The sequence below is a fragment of the Acanthaster planci genome, linkage group LG02 (assembly GCF_054643075.1).
Source record: "Acanthaster planci isolate LZ-2023a linkage group LG02, COTS_SCS, whole genome shotgun sequence".
NCBI classification, from domain to species: Eukaryota; Metazoa; Echinodermata; class Asteroidea; order Valvatida; family Acanthasteridae; genus Acanthaster; species Acanthaster planci.
The window spans coordinates 15,338,394-15,358,358 of record NC_141778.1 but is presented as its reverse complement, the minus strand read 5'-3'; the positions used below and the strand labels follow the sequence as shown (position 1 = coordinate 15,358,358).

Here is a 19,965-nt window from a genome sequence, read left to right as displayed (position 1 = left end):
TTCGTTGTTTTTCCAGCACAGGACCAGTCTGTGGTCTAAGTACTAAGTATGTGCAGGCTTCACCGATGATTGAACTCGCATTGACTGTTGAAAACAAATATGCACCGTCTTTTCTTTCTGTTTTCCACGTAGCATGGAACACTAAACACAAGCCATGCATGCCAGCGGAATGGTGGTCAGATCAGCCACTATAAACCACACCCCAAAACTTAAAATTCACCCCAAAGAAAATGATGGAGCGTTTACTGTCAAAGTTGTAAGTAACAGTTTTTATTGTTGCCGTGAGTGGAGAACACACCGTGCCGAGCGATATCTTCCAAGAATGTATGCAGTTCAACATCTACTCTCATTTGGGGGCAATTTTTTGGAAATTAGATCTTCAGAAACTTTTTATAGCTGCACTTTTAAATGTTTGTTTGGAACCAAACAAAGTGGTGCAATCAATCAAAATACTGGCAGCTCCTTTAACTGTGCACCAACAGAGTGGTATTGACGTTAACGACCCGAGGCGGTGATTACAAGAATCGATTTTTGCTTTGACTTCACTCTGTGTTCCATACCAGCTGTACAGGTATTACAATAGCAGATTATGGGGAGCGTTTGACCCCGATACCCTAACGATATACCTTTGCCTTTTCGATATTCGGATTTTACCTGGAGGCACGCGGTCTCGACAACAATACCATTCTTCGTTTGGAATTTCGCCAAAGGATATGCAGGCTTGACACATAATGCTGAAAATATGCCGCCTTAAGACATTCGCGAGGTTGCTCTTTGTCTTTGATTCATGCACCGGCACAGAAACACTCTTGATGCATCCTCACAACCAAATAATGTAGAATTGCTCCATCATTTAAGTCACTACAATGACCCCCTCGTGTTTGGAGGGTAGCTACAGTGGAATTTCTTTGCATGTATACCTCCAAATATACCTTATATATACCTCATATATACCTTCAAATTTTCATTTGAAATTTGGTTTCATTATTTCAAAGGGTATTTTACTAGATTTTGGCTATTTATGCTAATGAGATTTCCATATTTGTGAGCAAAAATGTGATGTCATCCCAGGAGGAAAGCCTTAATATTAGGCTAACGCTGGTTTGAACGCAAAAAATTCCTGCCTTTTACAAGACTTTTCTGGACTAAATTTTCTCCCCTTTGATTAATTATGGTTTATGTACATAGGAGTAAGCAAACAATCAACCCTTTCTCAGATTTTTAAGTGAATAAATTCTGGGTTCACAATTTGAACAGAAAACCTATACACTGAACTACGTCTTCCCTGGATGACAACCCAGAAACAGCGCCCACAGTTGTCCAAGAAAGTATGGATAATTTTAAATACATAATTTAAGCCCTATTTTTAAGGTTGATTTTCAAAATTTGTTGCAGGCAAACTTTAACAACCAGCCGCTCGTGACCTCGACGTGCATCGACAGCCTTGACTTTGCAGCAAGGGAGCACAAGTTGCACAGCGCCCCCAAGTTCAACAAAAGTTCATCCGTAACCTCTACCTAAGCTGTTCACAGGCCCTAACCAGTTTCGTTAGCGGCGACATTGTTCGTGTGCTTGACACATCTTAAACAAAGTCGAATAGTGACGATTTCAAGCAGAGACTGTCATTATTTCCAACCAACACAAAACAACATTATTTCCAAACCAACAAAAACGAAACGAACGACACACTATTTCTTGTAAAGCGTTGTTAAAATACATGACTGTGACTTAGTGTTGGCCTACTTGAAGCATGGCAGACATACCAGAAGGGCGTTATTTGAAGTGGGTGCATTTTTGAGCAAACACACGACATTTTCCCCGAACCAGCAGCTCCCTGCTATTGTGTTTCCCATACGTCAAGTAGGCTAATTGCTAATCATACGCTGTCAAAGCAAGGTCCCTGTCTAGCGTTGCTAGGTGCGCACAGGAACGGCAGAAATGGGTACATAATCATGGTTGTAATGAAAGATTCCAGTTACAAACAAGGCAAGATGATAATATTGCCACCGATGGACACGACCATGGTTTTCGTATCGTGACGTGTCCATACTAAGTCTTCATTACAGCGATCTGTGTGTACGATTTGATATTTATGCTGCATCAGGCTTGGGTGGAATGGTTGGAGGTACAGTACATGTACATAACCTGTCTCCAGAAATCATCATTCCTTAAAAGAACATCTGGCACACAGTTGCGATCCATTCAGCCATTATAAAGTCAAACCGCATACAATGGTCATTAGTGACAGGGGAATATTTAACAACGCCAAGTGTTGAAAGGTATGTCTGAATTGATTGCTTAAGTTCAGTAGGGTGGTTAGAGGTACTTGAAATGGGGTTGAATGACATGTAATTAACTCGGAAGGACAATATCTCTGTAAGAAATGCATTCTAGGGTAAAATTAAGAATAAATGTGGCATCCGGGATGCATGAAATTGGGAAAATGACAGAGGAGGAGATTCAAAACTTTGAAAAGATTACATTTGAAAGGGAAATTTGGTGTCCCAGGTCGAAAAAAAAACTGAAAGTGTCCCTTGGAGTAATAAGGAACAGTAGGCAAGGAAATGATATAATAATGTTTTGAAGCGGACATGTACTTCACAATTCTGAAATAGTGCGATTTACGGACCTAGGTGGAACTGCCTATTTATTAATTACGTGATTAATTTGGTATTAATGAATATTCTCAGTATCCATAGGACAACATCGGTATCCAATTTACTCAACATGTTTAGCAGTGTGGTAACATCCCGCACTTTTCTTTCGTTTATGACAAATCCTGACTTACCAACTGAGCGCGCATCAGTCGTTGTTGTGAGTTGATAGAGAGCCGTCTAGCCGCAATAGACTTGCTTGGGACTTTATCATTGCTAGACAGGTCCGAGTAGGCCCTTCGCCGCTTGGGTAGGGTCAATATGTCCCTCGGACCTTGCTTAAAGCGCAAGGGAGCGCCGCTGGTGTTGAGAGTGCAGGTGTCCCGCCGTAGACGGCCGCGTTGCTGCGTCTCGTCCGTCACTGTCGCGTACCGCTCCTCCCGGAACGAGTCGGAACGGGAGCGTTCGGCTAGACTCTCCATGATGTGCACGACCGCGTTCCGACGGTGGTGCCGCCCTGCAGTCGGTAGCAGTTGACTTGTCCTGTGTTCCTGGTGGGTGTTGAACGATTCAGTTGGGGATCGTTGATTAAAAACTTGAGTGCCGAAATGTTCAGCCTCTTTATAGTAGTGTTTGCTTAATTTATGATGACTTTTGAAACCGTGCTCTTGTTCGTCCGATGGTGGATGAAGGTTTTCGTTTGATTTGCTTGTCTCGTCCTGGGTTGTCAACTTGTAACGGGGATCGATTAATCGATGGGTAGGACTATCGCTATGGTGTCCACCTTGCGGCGGCTTATCTGAGTGCCCAATCTCGGGAATGTATTTGTGGCATGATGTTGGAGAAAAACGGTACGAATGTGCGTCTATCTCGCCGTTGTCAAGCACGGGCAGTGCGTCGTACCTTACGTCGGAGCGGCTCCGCCTTCGGTTGCCCTGGTCTTCGTTCCAGGCGTCTTCGGGGCTGAGATGGTTCACAAGAGTCGGACTGACGAGGCTCCGCACAGTCTGTCGTTCCTTGTGAGTCAGCACCCCGTCTGCAATGCCCCAATCCCTCCTGGGACTGAGCCCACGATGTCTGGGCTTGCCCGACTCGGCTGTTCGCAGTCCTCGCGATCCGCTGACAGAATCTCCCTCGGCGGATAACCTCCTAGCAGTACCGCTCCTGTCCCGGCCTACTGAAGACGTGGAGTTTGCTCTGGATTTGACCGGCGTCGTTGATGCAACAGGTCGGCGGAGAGTAACATCGTCCACACAGAAGTCAGCCGTTGATTTCAGTTGGTAACTCCCTACTTTATTACCAGTTAATGTATCGACAGATCTTACAGTATGTTCAAAGCTTGCGCACTTGGCTTCGAGTGAATCATTAATGGCTCCTGTCACATCAATTTCTGTTTCATTGATACTATTGTTGCGACCACGACCCCTCTGCTCTCCATGCCCAGCAACCGTGGGATTTCGAATTGGCCTCCGCGCATGTGACCCATTTTCGAGCTTATCGTACAAGTCCAAGTGTAGCTGCGATAACACCGCTCCAGTGAACGGCTGGTTGGTCCCCTTGTTATTCGCTTCAACTATCTGTTCTCCGAGGTTGTGTTGACCGGAGTTTGCCTCGGTGCCTCGAGTGACGCTCCACTGACGCCTGGCGGCAGCGTTAATCTCCGGCAGCGATTCCATTCCGATACGCAGCGATGATTCTTTGTATAGCGAGAATTCTTTTATCTGCGAAAAAACAGGACAACAATAAAATGCATTCCGTCATTTTGTGTGTTGCCAACCCAACAAGACTGATGAATTGCTATTCAATGGCAACGACACCAATGAAGCGAAACGCCGTACCGAGCTGGGATTTTGTACAAAGGCCATTCACCGGTTATGGATATTAGAAATAATGACAGATGGCACAGACTTCACAAATAACGCGCTCTTAGACCGTGACATTCTGCAGTCACCAGGGAGTTTGCAGTGTGTACCTTGCAGCCTTGAGAAAGACTTCATGAAATACAACATCGTCATTCCTCATTACAAACGCTAATTTTACGCCCACGACGAATTCACAACTAGTATTGGCGATTGAGAATATAAGTAATTTTCAGAGGGAAGTTTTAGGAAAAGTTTTGAAGAAAAATATTAACTGTTACACCTGTTGAGACCAATGAAATTAGACAGAAATCTGAGACTTTTGACCTGGGTAAAAATACAGGAAAGTAAAGTTGTTTGGACATCTGAACGCCCCCTCCGAAGCGAGGAAAGTGGAGGGGAGTGCTTGTACCATGTGAAGGTATTCGAAGGCCATGGAAGGTCAACTTGATGCACGTGTGTAGTCAAACGACACAGATATAGGTATCGACACCGGTCTAGGAATCGATACTAATTTCATTTGTAAAGGCATTCAAAAACAAAACGTCGATTCGATTTCGGTCTCGATCTCGGATTGTGAGGTTTCGGCTACAAAACTGGCGTAGCCCAACCTCGTTTTTACTTCAACAGTACAGTTTACTTTCTTTATTTATTTATACACTTTCACCCTACCGCACTTTAAACTCTCACACCTATGCTTTGCTATTTAAAGGCGTCCAACTCTTCGTCCGACTATTTCGACTTCCCAGAAAAACTCCACTTATTTTGGCCTGAAGCACGCTAGATGTGAACTAATCTTTCAAGAGAGGGATGGGTAAAATGGTAATTTTAATTGGTATCATCTTTGAGATTCGATGTCAAGAATTAATTCTTTTAAAAAGTGAAATCCATTATTTTCTATGTGTGAAGTTTTTTTCCTTTCTTTTTCAGTAAACGCGTCATTATACGCAGTGCATGTTTAAATGGCGAAATGTATATAGGGTCTCGAAAAAGAATGTACGCTAATTTTACTCAAGGTTTTCGGTCTTTAGATCATGTAAAGTGTTCTGTTTCTTCCTGCACCGTCACCTAGTGATAATGTAGTGACCTTTTGTCAGACAGGATTATCTAATCTGCAGACTTTTCGTCTTCATCACCGCCTCGAGTAAATCGGAAGGAAAATAATGAAAAATCGAACAGAGTAGAGCGCCGCGATGTTTGTGACGTGGGGTCATCAGAGACTCACATGGCTTCATGCGGCGTGTTTGAGCAATGGGGGAATGAAGAATTACAGATGAAGTTGTCAGACGGTCATACGAGTGGAATTGGTAATGACCCTGAAGTTCATGTTCAGGTGTGCGTCATGAACCACAGTGTAAAAAAGACGTTTCATAAGTTATGGGATTGTAAGTTACATCTTTCAAAGGCCATAACTGCGGTGATGGCAAGGGTGGACTCAGAGACAAATTTTCGGAGAGGACCAAACTTGCTGGGGGATTGGAAATTAATTCATGTAAGCCTGTATGGCCTTTCTGAGGGGTAAGAGGGGTAAGTGTCGGTTTTTAGTGTTGGAAGGAAACAAAACAGATTGTCTTTCTCCCATTATTTGAAACATAAAAGCTCCTTTTGGGGGATGACCCCCGTTCACCCTAAAAACAACTTGGTTAAAATAACCAAAAATGTTGGTTATGTGTCCAACCAACCGCATTCTGTTTGCACATATTTTGAATCGCCATTCTTTTATTACTTTAAAAATGTGTTTTTAGAGTATTGTTCCTTTAGATTCGCCCTTGGGTACAGGTTTTGATGTCTGCTGTCGCAGAAGATTCTATTGTATTATCTTTCATTGTGTTGTACTCTGTTCAACATACTTTAGAGCACTTTCTTTTCACTGGAAGCTGTTTTTCCCTTAACGCTTTATCGTATTCCTTCGGCCCCTGCGTCTTCATATTGATTGGAGTTAATTTAAATGTCTTTAATTTCGAAGTCAAAATAACACAAGACGAACACTATCCCTTTTACTGGACAATTCGTCAAAGTACACATGCACTAATTCCTTTAATGCCTGGGGGCTGAACAAGGCGTGCGCCTGTTTGCTAATGGATTTGTCCCCCGTCCTGTACTTATAATAGTGCATTAAGCGACGTTTTACTATAATCATGTTAGAGTAATTGTGCTCATTTCAATGTTAATTTTCCCATCACTCCCAGTCGAATCGCTTCGCTTCTATTAATCACCTTCCTTACCTGTCGTAAAACTGCCTGGTACCGATACACTCCTTGATTTGTCTCCGATTCGTTTCACGGTTAATGCTAATATGCAGCTAATAAGAGCTAACTTACCAGTTGTACTGAAACACTTTGTCGGTTTAGAAGGTTGGCTGGACTGAAGTACTGCTTTGCTCTTTTCGCAACTTTTGTATCAACTAATATATTTGAAGTTTACGTTGAAGCTCATTTTAGTTGAAAGTAGAAACACTTTGCAGTTACCTAGGTAGTTGCAATCACCTACCACCATCAGAGACGCGTTGGAGGTAATTCTTATATACAAGCTGACAAGAACACCGCCGTCAAGTTTACACGAAGCGGCACCAACCATGACAGGCTGAATACCCCCTGCCGAAGAATGTATCCAACGTGACCATCCCCGTCTGTCATCGGCATCCTATGATTATTCGAGGGTGTAATCTACATCCTGACCTTTGGGGAAGGGCCAAGAGAACTCGACTATGCAGCCACTGAGTATGGTGCTTTTCCCTTCAAACGAAATCTTTCCAAAGTGAAGAATTGTTCTGAAGTGTAGCATAAATCGACACTTTGACAGTTACATCTATTCTTTAGTAACAAATCTGGCAAATGTGAGGAGGCTGGTTTCGTATACTTAGATGCGTGTTACTCACTTTAAGATACTGTACTTGTTGCATACAATGATACCGATCAACAATAACTTGATGACGAGTGGGGGAATTGTACATTTTGGCTGTCTTGTTTCACCAACCGACACCACACATAATTGTTTAACTTTCTTGAGCAACTTTCCGGCTCCCAGACCTTGTACAGTGTGGTTGATTACCACATCTTCAAGGTATAGCTCACATGACAACTTGTACAGCTAGGCATCACAAGTCCCGCAGTCGATCGATATATTAATGATTAATGAATTAAAATCAGGCATAATACCAATAAATACAAAGCCTTCAGCCAGACAATGTGGGCTGTCATGTATCTCATTTTAAGGTGAATTTATGACAGCATTTTACGCAATTAGTTGGCTGCTTCGACTGACCCACCTGCGATGCCAAACAATGGAGATCTATTTTCAAATTTTATATGGTTGTTATGCACGACTGCGTGCGTAAGTACTCCCCATTATGCATTAACTCATTTAGCTGAAGACATTATAAAGCCTTCACGTATACAAGAAGTTTGAAACAAACTCAAGAGCAAAATTTATCCCAAAAATGCAACATTGTTACCTGACTTCTCTCGATCTGGGCTGTCAATCATAGAATGGTGGGTTGCCTTCGTTTCTGGGGTATAAATACATGTTTCCAGGAGCAATTTATTGCCCATGTTAAGTCAATAAACCGACTCACGCGGTTGCCTGACCTGTTGGACCTGTCGCCCTTTGGTTGCCATTCATTATGCGAGTGGAAAGCCTTTCGCAAGATCATAATGAGATTGTAAGGCCAGGAAAAGTCGAGGGGCTTCACTGGCAAAAACATGTCAGAATTTCAAAACGAACAACAAAGACAACGGTGCTTTGGGTCACAAGAAAAAGGAGTCAGGTTTCAAGGCTAATTACATTTCAATTTGAAGTTTGAAGTCTTCATGTTGTTGGGGTATTTCAATGACATGTTAATGTTGGTGGCCTGGGTATCCGTCTTTTGAGAAACTACCCTGCATCATTGTCATCATCATCATCCAAACATCGCAGATTGATATGCATAACCAATTTTGAAGTCATTAAACCACGAAAAATAATAAGGTAACCCTACTTTACGTGTTCACGCAACAAATGCTGTTTGAAAGACGGCTTGTAGACTTTTAAAAGTCACTTGCCCACGGAACGTAATTTTCTTCCCTTATGGCCATACCTCGGCATGTTCGTAGACACCTGTTGCTCTGGCGACGCAGAAGAGAGACCACGATTTTGACGCTTTGGAGACAATGATAATGGCGATTTGCGGCCAATAATTACCAAGTTCCATCAATCGTGCCTTCAGAATTGGGTTAAATATTAATGGAGCGGTAGGATTCTTATGAGGGTCGTTAGATGTCAGTTTTACTGGGCCATCAACAGTTTCACGGAAACCCCCCTTTTGTGTGCAGGGAGTGAAGTTATAAATGGAGGGGTTACGATAGCGGCTTGAACGCGTGCAGTAGTGTCTTGTCCCGATGATAACAACGGTCAGGTTCACGCGAGGTTGGAAATAGAAGAACTTCAACGCGGGAAAAAGTTAGGTGTATACATCTGACTTTGAGAATCGTGCAGTGCTTGCATTATACTTTTTTACAAACGGGAGCAACTAGAGCAGATCCAATTTCTTCTCAGATGAAGGGGGGGGGGTTAAACTATATTGTATGCTCTAAAACGTGTTCGGCTCATGAACACTTTTCCAAACAGTTTCAGTTGAAATACTAAGCATGTTTAGAGCATTGATCGATAGTGCTAAGCAAATACAAATTGACGTTTACCAAGTTGAAATATAATGTTAAGGTTCTAAACGCGTTTACAAAATTATGCAAAATTGATTACGTTAAATCGGTTTGGGCAGCATTTAGAGTGTAATTTTCTGTGTGGTTTCGGGAAAATGTATCAATCGAGATACTCCCCGCTAAGGCATTTTAATCAGAAATGTTCCCCATTAGGAATCCCAATTCACCATCCACTTTTTTCATTTATCAACAACTTCAGCGTCTTCCGATTCGGGCCGCCATTTCGAAAACGCACCCTTGTCTATCCCTTCCGGCGCCAGATCTGCTATCCCAAACGTCTAAAGACCCAGTCCATTCGAGATGAAGCGAAATTGAGTTTGCATAGAAATTGCCCTTCGGCCGTATCAGAGAAGGCCATCCTAACATGTTCCCGCCCAACTCACAATGCGACGATTGGTTTTCCAATTACACACGCCCCGCCCTTCTGGCAGGCAGCATCCCATGAAATTTCAACATCTAGTGCCAATTTTCAAGTCCGAGCAAACGCGCACGGCCTCATAATGTCCGCCATGGGATGTCGTTTATATGTCACGGCATTAATTAAGCCACTGTCTCCAGCATGATGCAAACGGAAATTGAACAATGATCATTATGTTGCGTGTGCGCGCATTTGACCTTGCATTTCTGATAGGGCCTGGCCCTGGGTGGATTTTTACGTTTGTTGAGGGCTACGACTGTTCGAGAAAGAAAATCCCCAAATCCATGTCTAATTTACAGGTCGTGTAGAACTGTTGCTGACATGGGATATCGCATACAGAAGGCAAAGTGTCGATTTTCTTACGAATTAAAAGGAACAGAAAAAATAAACCGTCGACAAAATACATGTATCACAGAAACAGGCAAGAGGAATGATCTACCATCGAAGATAACCGAGGAATAAATCTAAGCCATGACACAGCAAAAAATCTCTCTGATGAAGATGCATGCGCAGGTGATTCAGAGGAGGGAGTTAAGGTACCCTTGGTGACTATTGATACCCTGTGATAATACATCGTACTCATAACAAAAAGGCTTGAAAAGGCTTTCAAACGCAACTGAACCATTTCGGTTTCCTGCTGCAGTGACAGAGCGCTAACTCGTGACCTTCAAATTAACAGGAATGCATAATGATATAGCAAGCTGAGGACTGAAGCACAAGTCACATTGTGAAAAAATAATATCGAAAGCCTTCAATTTTAAGAAATCCAACATAAGTTCAGTTTGCAAATCAGATGCGCACAAATGGCCTTGTCGGCAAGAAGTGTGAGTGGGCCATTGAAAAGCCGGTACAGGGGTGCGACTTTGATGGTCATTTTCTCTCAGGTTTTTAAGCTTTGTTCGTTTTTTCTTCAGAAAATCCCATTAAATCGTTTTTGCTATTAGTTTCTAATCTAAGCGGGCTTTTTAGTGCTCTGTAAGAAGACTTTATAATCGTAATTTTTCCTGTGTGTACGAGATCGCGAGATCGCCGTTTCTTAGTATGGCCCCCTCCCATCATAAGTAGCATAAATTACATCGTTAGTGTTCTGGGAGCCAACCTGGGCATTTGTTAACACGTACTAATGTTCAATGCACATGTACCGGTACTGTACGTACATGGGACTTTACTTCTAGTCGGTGGCCTCCCAGATTCTTCTGTACGATTCCGCGTTTCATCTCCCGTGCGTGATTCTGTTGTTTTCCCCGACATATTGACATCAGGCCGTGTCAAAATTCAGTGTTACATGACTATGACGCAGGCGCACCGCAGTGTTGACGTTGACAACCATGCCCGTTTCGAACGCGGCCTCGCATCAAATATGATGGATCGGAGATTCTCGTGGAAAATTCATGACGTCGGTTGAAACAACTAATAGCCCGTATAATTTAATCTGTCGGCCTTTACTACATGGGCAAGTTTATTCATAAAAGGACTAGGCTATACCATTGATATGCCGAATGATTAGCTCTGCTTTATCCCCTCTACATCACATCACAATAAAAAGCTGTATATATACGTGGTACATGAAACATAAAACATAATTATATACATGTACGTGTAGCGATGAAATCGTTTACTGATTTCCCTTTTTTCCTTCTAATCACAGGAGTACAGCTTTTCAATGCTTATACGAAAAACAGATATACCATGAGATGTAAATAACCGGAAAAAATCTGTAATCAAGTCGGTGAATAAAGTGAATAATGCAGTCTTTAAAAAGGACTGTTTTAATTAAGTAATAAAGTACAGTATGTTTTTAATTTTGGAGGTCTAAAAAATACGTGAGCAGTATTTTAGGCCACAGTCTATTTGTATTTTATGTGGAAGGTAAGGGTCCTGATTAAATTACTTTTGCCAAGAGAAAATCAGTCACTATAATACAAACAAACATGTTTATGCTGCCCACAATGAGCGACGCACAGAAACTGACTAAGTTATCGTTATTTCATTTTCCACCATTTCCTGTCTCCCCGTGTGCGATTTTTCCTTCTATCGACTGTGCACATCCAGCTCTTGTGTCCTGGTCCGTAACAGTTGTGACATATAAGCGGCTCTTCAAACTTACATCTGCTGGCGGAGTGGTTCTTCTCCCCGCAGTATTTGCAGGAACCAATGGCATGGGCCCGTCTGGAATGCGAGTTTTGACTGTTCCGATTACCGTGGTGGGTCACATCGGCTTTCCTCTCCGTAAAGAATCTCCGTTTAAGATGGGCTCTCTTGTGTTTGGCTTTGTCGCTCGCACGCATGATGTTGGGCACCGCAGTTTGAAAATTTCGCAGCAGACGGATCGTGCCGGCCTGCGTGAGGTGCAGGCCGCCCTTGTCTAGGAGCGACGGGTCGATGGAATCGTCCTTCATCTTGAAGTTGTCGTCGTTGTCCACAAGGCCGCATCCCGTCTCTTGGGCGACTCTTCGGATGATCTGGTTGAGCCGGTCCACTCGGGCCTGACTCTCCAAGTGGTCTTTTCTCGGGCAGACGGTCGATACGACCGTTGCGGAGCCCGGTGCCAGCTCGCGGATAACTCGGAGCAGGCCCCGATAGTCGTCGCTGGCGCGGTCCAACCCGCCGGGGTCCGAGCAATTATTGGTCCCGATGTGGAGGATAATGGTCTTGAATGCCGCAACAGCGATGCACTTGGTACTGATCTCGTGCCCGACATCTCCTATACGGGCGCCAGACATCAATTTCATGGTGACGCTATGGAGGCCACGTTCGCTGATATTTTTTATCACGGAATCACCGATGATTAAAGTTTCCGGGGCCTTGTCATTGGCCATAATTTGCCACTTCCCTACGTCGGGGTGAGTTGTCATACTGTGCTCTTGAGGATGTTTTTACTTTAATTTATACAACTCAGCACGAGAATACTTCTCTCGGTGACCAATCACTGCTCGTGATGCATGAAATGTGATCAAATAGTGCCATCGGTCTTCCCCCAAGCCACGCTGATATACGCCCACTTTTATATTGACCAGGGTACTACTAGCATTGGCATTGTTTCCCGTTTTGGCCTTTTCGTCTACACGCCTTGCCATATCGATTCACTTGAACACGAAGGACGACTACGCGTCAGCGCACTGTGCGCAATTTCCCTAGTCGCAAACACTCAGCCGAAATACATACATATTGTTCTGAATATTCTGTTTTAATGATTGCACTTTCTCTTTAACAGACAACTGACTAGTCAACTGGCACGAAAGAAGAGTCACCCGCGTAACGCGTTGCCATAGAGACGTACCTTGCAGCAGCAATTTACAGAGATGCGTCCTTGCGCCAAACACCTTATTCTAGTCATAGGAAAGAACAATTCAAGGTTTTGTGGGCTGTGGAGAAAGGACATGTTTTCCGAGCCCATGGTAGTTTTCAAAATAAATTTCAAAGTGGACCTTATATCCAAAGCAAATCGAACCCGTCTTTAAATTCATATGAATAATGCATTTATGATGACTTGCCCAAATCCCATTTGACATTGGCTTGGAGTTACATGGCCTATCATTGGGTTGGCATCCAATCATGGCACAGCATTCGAATCTAGAGTATATTAATTTTCTCATACCCTCAGTTCATGGGATTCAGTATCCGGTCGGAACTTCTGCTTCTCTGCTTGGTAGATGGTAGAAGAGTCTGCATTGTTTCAGAGATAGTGAAATCACAGGACTACCTGTCATCCAATCAAAACTGTGCGATGGTTACGCATCATTATCATTATAGACATCCAATCTCAAGTAATGACTTTGGTTGTACTCAAAGAAGAACCTCATCTCGAATGATCATCTCATCAGCAGCAGCCATGGCTTTTGCCTCCAAACTCCTCAGCCAAACCCGAGGTCATGAAATTGTTCCTTAAAATAAACGTCACCTCGCGTTAGATCGATACTTTCAGGACTGCCGCCGTATGGTTGACATTGCCGTATCGATGGAGAGACCTTAGATGCCTATAAATTCTGAACAAAATTAAAGGCCCGTAAAGTGATCATGAAACTCCGTTTAATAATTAGATCCACCTTTCCAAAATACTTAAGTAGCCTTCTCTTGATGTCTTAGCTCGTTGAATTAAGAATCGGATGGGGAGATTGCAGACCTTATTGTGTGTTTTAAGAGAAATACATCAACAATTTTTTTTTCGATCGTTCCCATGTATAGTGAGGCCGTCACCACAGCCACTGGTTTTGATGCACTTATATGCAAATAAGGCAGGTGCATGCACATTACTACTACTGGTTGGCAAAATTGCTTAAAATCTATGACGTAACAATACAAATCTCCATGCACGCGCAACTACAAGCGCACACACGCCGTTCTGCACTAGTTTAGTTTGACATGAGTGCCAAACTTAAAGACAAGGATTTGTTACTTTCCAACTTCAGGACACTTGAAACTTGACTTAGTTTCGAGGATAGCGCGCTAAAGTATCGGACAGAGGCTGTAATACGGTTTGCATTGACCTTCAACGCTCGGAGTTATGGTTACAGCAGCCCTCCTGCACATACACTGCCGACAGTGTTGACGGCCTCGCTTGCCAACCAGTGGTAGCAGCGCGCATGCGCCTGCAATTTGCATATATTCATGGCAGGTCATTGAGTTGACAGTGAAAAAATCTTGAAATTAGTGGTGATGACTCTTTAACTGAAGCATGTTCATAACGCAACACCACCTCTCTTCAGTTTACTTTATGCATTCGACTTGATACATGCAACTGCAGCAAGTCGTCATTCACGTTAAGATGTCTCACACAGGATTGGTTCTCCTGAGTATTTTAACAGGTAAGTGTAATTTTAGTAAACTACTAAACTTTGTAAGCCTACAAAACATTTCTTATGTTTTGTTCAATGATTGCACTCTCCAATAATTTCTGAGCATTTTTAAACTAAAAAAATCCATGCTCCAACCCTAACCATGCTGAACCCAACAAGGTTATGCAGGAATCCATGGTCCCTCGGGGGTTCTCATTTACGAATGCAGTGTTTCTCTCTAACATGCTGTAAACTATGGTTACCATGAAAATGTTTAATACCGTGGAAAGGAGGCAAAACAAGATTAGATTGAAAACAGTTGAATTAAATATCTGGGAAAGATACGTTTGTCTTTTTAATCTTAGTAATAAGGTTTACGTCTTATGTTTAAAAGACCCCCCCCAAAAAAAAGAAGCAAAACTCGTTCAGTACAGGTTGCCGCAATTCAGCCTTAATAATTATTGCATCATATTATGGTGTTTTACATTTTTTGTATTCCTTCAGTGGTTTGTCTGCAAGTAACCGAAGGGTGCGTTTGCTATGCGGGTCAGACAGTGGACCCAAGCTCTACTAGTTCATTCAAACCGTGGGTGCTGCTCTACCGCGACCCTTGTGGTTGTACCAGCCTTGTACCGGGCGGCTTTAACGCTCAGCGCTCCCCGCCGGTTTGGAGACACTCTGCAGTCACAAATCCACCAGGATTCACCTTCTCGTCGGGAGGAGACAGGGCCAGCGTGAAGTTGAGTCTTGGGTGCACAGACGGCGTCACGCCGTACACCGAAGCGCCCGCGGCTACTGATGTGCAGGCGATTCCGGGTATCAAATCCACCCCGATTAATCTCGACATTGACACCGAGTCTACTCCGCATACGGCGACCGAGTCGACCCAGCAACATGGTGATGCGACCGGGTCAACGAGTCCCAATTTGCAGATCGTGTTGACAGCAGTTACCGAGATGACAACGAATGAAGGAATCGAGTCTAATGCCAACGCTGCGACTTCTGCATTAGTGGGTATAAGTGAACCACCTCTGTTCCCAGGTAAACAACTAAAGCTGCACGGACACGGGGGGTCCACCCCCTACTATGAAACAAAAAAGTAAACAAAACGGGGAAATGATAGTATAAAAAAATTGTACAAAGATAAGTGCACCAAAACCATTGTAAACAATGTATTTCGTGTAATGTTTAATCATCGTTTCCGCTTCTCCACAAAAATGAGACATTAAAAAAAATCTCTGGCCTGACCACCCTCGGAAAAATTCCTGGATCCGCCCCTGCGTGGTAACTCAATGCTCATACGAACAGAACAGTAAACCCACACCGGGAAATGCGCCCTTCACGTTATTTGTTTAAGCTAATGAAATAATGACCATTCAGTTCTAAACAATATGCAGAGAGAAATAGCAGAATACAGAATCCTACAGAATAATAACTTGTCTAACCTGTTGTCCAATTATTGACACAGTGCAGATCCAAAACCTTCACGATTCGACCAATAGGATTTAAAGTTGCCAGCGATTACATTCACACGTCACGATTTAAGCTCCGTCGCCCCCCCCCCCGCCCCGCCGACAACTATACTCTTCGTTTGAATTTCTGAATGACATTACAGAAACGCCGTGCGACTTCTGGGGGTACCACACGACAGACAACAACTACGTGTACGTGTTTCCATTCCCTGCATTTGACCCGGCCAAGGAGTTGTATGTCAGGTTTGGGGTCCGCACGGGGATGTCGGCTTTGTTGGCACTAACGTTGAACAATCAAAATCCGACAAGATACGAGGATGCGTTATATGAAATTGGTAGGTATCTCTTCTTTCCCAAGCAAACTTACCTTGTATTAACATATTGAAGAACGGGGTTGTCCGTGCAGCGTTGATCAAAACTATCAACTGCTTAAACTGCGGGGAAATTACTCACCCCCCCCCATTAACACGTTAAGGGAATTGACATGTTGCATTATACATGTAGCAAAGTCCTCTAACATGGCGCAATTGGATGTTTTCCTTGACTTTTCACATGCAGTGCTGCCAAACCTTTTTGATGAAAGCCTTCAGATTCATTGAGTTAAACGCTGGCAATCGTTGTAAACAGTTTCAGTGTCATGAGATTAAGTCCGAAATTCAAAAAGATGGCGTCTGGAAACTGGACACAAGTTCAGCTGTGTGTTCCCTAACGTGGGGCACTCGAACAAATCTCAGAAAATCCCATATCAGTATTTAAGAATTTCTTTAAAGTTGGTAAATTTGGATAAAATCTTTATTACCTCAACACACACACCCAACAACGAGTTGGCAAGATTCATTTTTTAAAACTTATTTTGGGCGCATTTTAAAAAGAGCCATTTTGCGTTTAAACACACAAAGTTCGGGCAAAATTGAATCTGATCGAAACTTTGTAGCGGGTAGGTAACCCTAAAATTCATGAAGTGTTGCGGCTTGATGAATATTTTACTTACTGTGAAATTTGAGGTCACAATGTCACTCTAGTAAGACACCGAAGGCCAAAATAAAACCACGCCACGTTTAAGGGGCACCACGTCGAGTTTCATCACAGCTCTGGTACATTAACAATACAACATGTACTTATTTCGTTAAGGTATTCTCTGGTTGTTGCCAACCAACTTATATACTGTAACTCGATGGATTTACCCTGCAGTCTCGTTTATGTAACTGCTTGTGGTGAAATTACTTTTCACGCTTTAAGGCAGGTTCATACTTGGGCGCAAATGCGAACACGAATCTGTGACGTCAGATCAAACATTCGCGCTGCGAATTCCCCGAAAGCTGAACACACTTTAACTTGAGCGAAATTTTACTGCAAATATTTCGTGACGTCAAATTCGCTTCGCTTTCGCCTAGATTGAACCGGCTTTTACAGTGCTTTGCGAAATTCTGTGTTGCCAAACTGCAGACAAAAATTGAAATTACGTTTATACCTCTGTGGTAGCTAAATCGACATGTCGAGAGATCACGTTTTCTCCTGGCAACAGTGGTAGTAAAAAATTAGCTGGTATCAACCTTAAAAACGGTTCAGACTTTAAATGTTTGCCACAAATTACTTTTCAATATTTTGCGTATAACTGTCCACACCAAAAAGAGAAAAACTGTGCGTTTTGTATTGTATTGTATTGAACACTTAACTTCTGGAGAATATTTCCAATTTAGACATCGACTGCGGAAGATACGTGTCGAGAAAATGACAGAGCTGTTTTAAATATATTTCTCCTTTATGCCTACTACAACCCTTCACTTGCAGTTATCGACTACCGATACTCAGAAACCAGCGGAATACGCCGGTGCAAAGATTGTCAGAATGTCGTCTCCGTGATGGATGCCGCAAACCGGTTGGACGACGACGTGTACAAGTACTTCTGGCTGCGGTACAAGACGGGTTTCATCCAGGTCGGCCGTCGAGGCGAAGCCCAGGCTTTCCTGGCATGGCAGGACGGAGCTCCGCTGAGCGTGCGGTACTTGGGCCTGGCGTCCAACGGATGGAGAAGCAACTGGAGAATCTGCGAGAATATGGCTGTCATGCACTGAGGCTTCACGCTCGCATTGTATATTCGCTAAGAGCTGATGAATTATTCCAATAAAAAAACGAGTTACATGAACACATTTTTAGATGAAGGATAATTTAATATAGAACATGTCAAGTATAAGCTTTAGTTTCGCACACAGAGGTTGAAAATATGTATTTTTCATCAAGAATTCTTAGACTGAACTTAAATAAAATACTTTGACCAGCGTCTCTTTGAACCTCACGATAGGCTTCACAGAGAAAAAATATTGTCAACATACCGGTAGCTCAAATACACGGTGCAATTGTAGTCTTGGTATTACTTAATGCGCAAGTTCCATCGCAGTTGCTGGGACATTATCTTTCAACTCTAAATGATCTCCATCAATCCTTTAAACCGTTGATGGACTACAGCAAGCAAGACATTAGATACACATGGCTGTGCAGGGAATACTTCATGAATAAATTACCACTCCATTCCTGAGACTGAAGGACATATATAATATACACGAAGAATTTTCTGACGTCACTTCATATTTAGGACAGCAGCATCATTTATCTGTTCGGGTATAAATGCACCATATCTGTCATTGGGAAGATGGGAATTGTCTAGCTTATCCCAAACGTGTTGACGGACAAAATGAGGTAATGAATTTAAGCTGACACTCGAATATCATTTTGGTAATAAGAAATGGCTTAGATACGTGAGGCCGAAAGATGAACAGAAGAAATGATACGTACATGTACGTGCGTACGCAACAAATTAAACTTCATTGTCTGGACATTGTAAAACCATACCAATTGCCCGTTTTCTGTCAGGAATTTGTCAGCCGTACTGCCCCTTTTCAGATTGTGATAATGTGCATTTCTATTGTCGTTTGAGCAGTGTAGTTTGAGCGCTTAATGTTTTTGCATTGTTGAAACCGAGATACATATAAAAACGCTTCGTGCAAGTCTTTGGCTTGTTATATAGAACATTTCTTTTTCTCTTTCAGACCCGTTCCTCGTTTGTTTGTTTTTCAGTAAACAGAAAGTGGGGTCTCATTTGTCTTTGGACTGATTAATGAGGAATTCCCAACCACAGAGTTTAAGCCGTGCCTCGGACTGACCCCCTTCTGTCCCAGAGGGCGAGATTATTCCTCAGAGGCAGAAGGGTCCGCCAACCAATGAGTTCTCGAGACGGGACCCCAGACTTTGCCGGACTATACATGGTGCATGCAACAACAGGCAGTGGATCGGGGTTGATTTCTCATGAATGCTGTTTCATGTAGAAAGCATGGAACTGCCATATTGGAGACCACAAGATTTTTAAGATCTTTGCTGCAAAGATGCTAATTTGCGAACCAGACTTAACTACAGGTCGCCAGCGCCACTACAGTGCAAAACCTACGGTGTTTACATTCATACTTATTTCATCTCAGGGAGCCATACAAGACGCATACAGACGGCATTCAGTAGAATTGATGAAGATTGAAAATGACGTAGTAATACATGTATATGGGGCTGGCAGGAGGTGCAATGGACCAGCTAAAAGCACACCTTGTCGAGTGCAGGTTCCCTGAACATACAACATACCGATCACAACAGGAACAATAATGAACACCTGATACCTAACAGGCGTGGCTTGAGACGAGCATGATGTCTGGCCATGGTGGTCGCCCACCTAGCTGACCAACATTTCTTTGGTGTCAGCTTGTACATCCTCCATCAGGATCTTGACCATCGTCTTCGCTGGTCTCGCCTGGGACGGCTTACTGTGTGAGGGCTCCCAAAGGATGACCAATAAGGACTCCTTGGGTGTTAAATTAACACAGCATTGGCAGGGAAGCTTGAACAACTCTTCGCTTGAAGGAGTTTTTTTCACTCAGTAAACGCAAGCCCGACGTCTATATTTGGGAATTCTGTGTTACAGTAATGAACTCGCATATCGGGGACTTTAAATGCCAAATATGCCTTCATCTCTGGCTCTACCACGTCACGTCTGATTCGATTAAAAATCCCCAACGCCCACCAGTAGCCATTTAAGAAACACTAAATTGAGGAAAAACTAAAGAAAAAAAGACTATGTACTTTTTAAACTGTAAATATGCGGACTTAA

At 43.1% G+C, this 19,965-nt stretch overlaps 2 protein-coding genes across 5 annotated transcripts in view; one reads left to right on the top strand and one right to left on the bottom strand.

Moving 5' to 3' along the window:
• The window catches only part of LOC110973242 (uncharacterized), a 33,124-nt gene extending 25,132 nt beyond the window's left edge, over nucleotides 1-7,992 (bottom strand). Inside the window, exons 1-2 of one of the 3 annotated variants that reach the window (XM_022223922.2) lie at nucleotides 7,908-7,992; nucleotides 2,789-4,315 (exon numbers count right to left, since the gene is read on the bottom strand). In XM_022223922.2, the coding sequence (XP_022079614.2) occupies nucleotides 2,789-4,270 (1,482 nt within the window). In that variant the 5' untranslated portion in view covers nucleotides 4,271-4,315; nucleotides 7,908-7,992. Of the gene's footprint in view, nucleotides 1-2,788; nucleotides 4,806-6,774; nucleotides 7,015-7,907 lie in introns of those variants that run through there. The other 2 variants (XM_087132975.1, XM_087132974.1) reach the window with 2 other exon arrangements.
• LOC110973254 (uncharacterized) lies at nucleotides 1,971-18,842 on the top strand. Of its 2 annotated transcripts, XM_087132985.1 has the most exons (5): nucleotides 1,971-2,279; nucleotides 14,275-14,373; nucleotides 14,848-15,384; nucleotides 15,959-16,150; nucleotides 17,607-18,842. In XM_087132985.1, the coding sequence occupies exons 2-5, from the start codon at nucleotides 14,301-14,303 to the stop codon at nucleotides 17,888-17,890; spliced, it is 1,086 nt and encodes a 361-aa protein (XP_086989111.1). In that variant the 5' UTR covers nucleotides 1,971-2,279; nucleotides 14,275-14,300; the 3' UTR covers nucleotides 17,891-18,842. The 2 variants fall into 2 exon arrangements, with proteins under 2 accessions (XP_086989111.1, XP_022079634.2); XM_022223942.2 differs by lacking the exon at nucleotides 1,971-2,279 and having other exon boundaries at nucleotides 13,791-14,373.
• The last annotated feature ends 1,123 nt before the right edge of the window (nucleotides 18,843-19,965 follow it).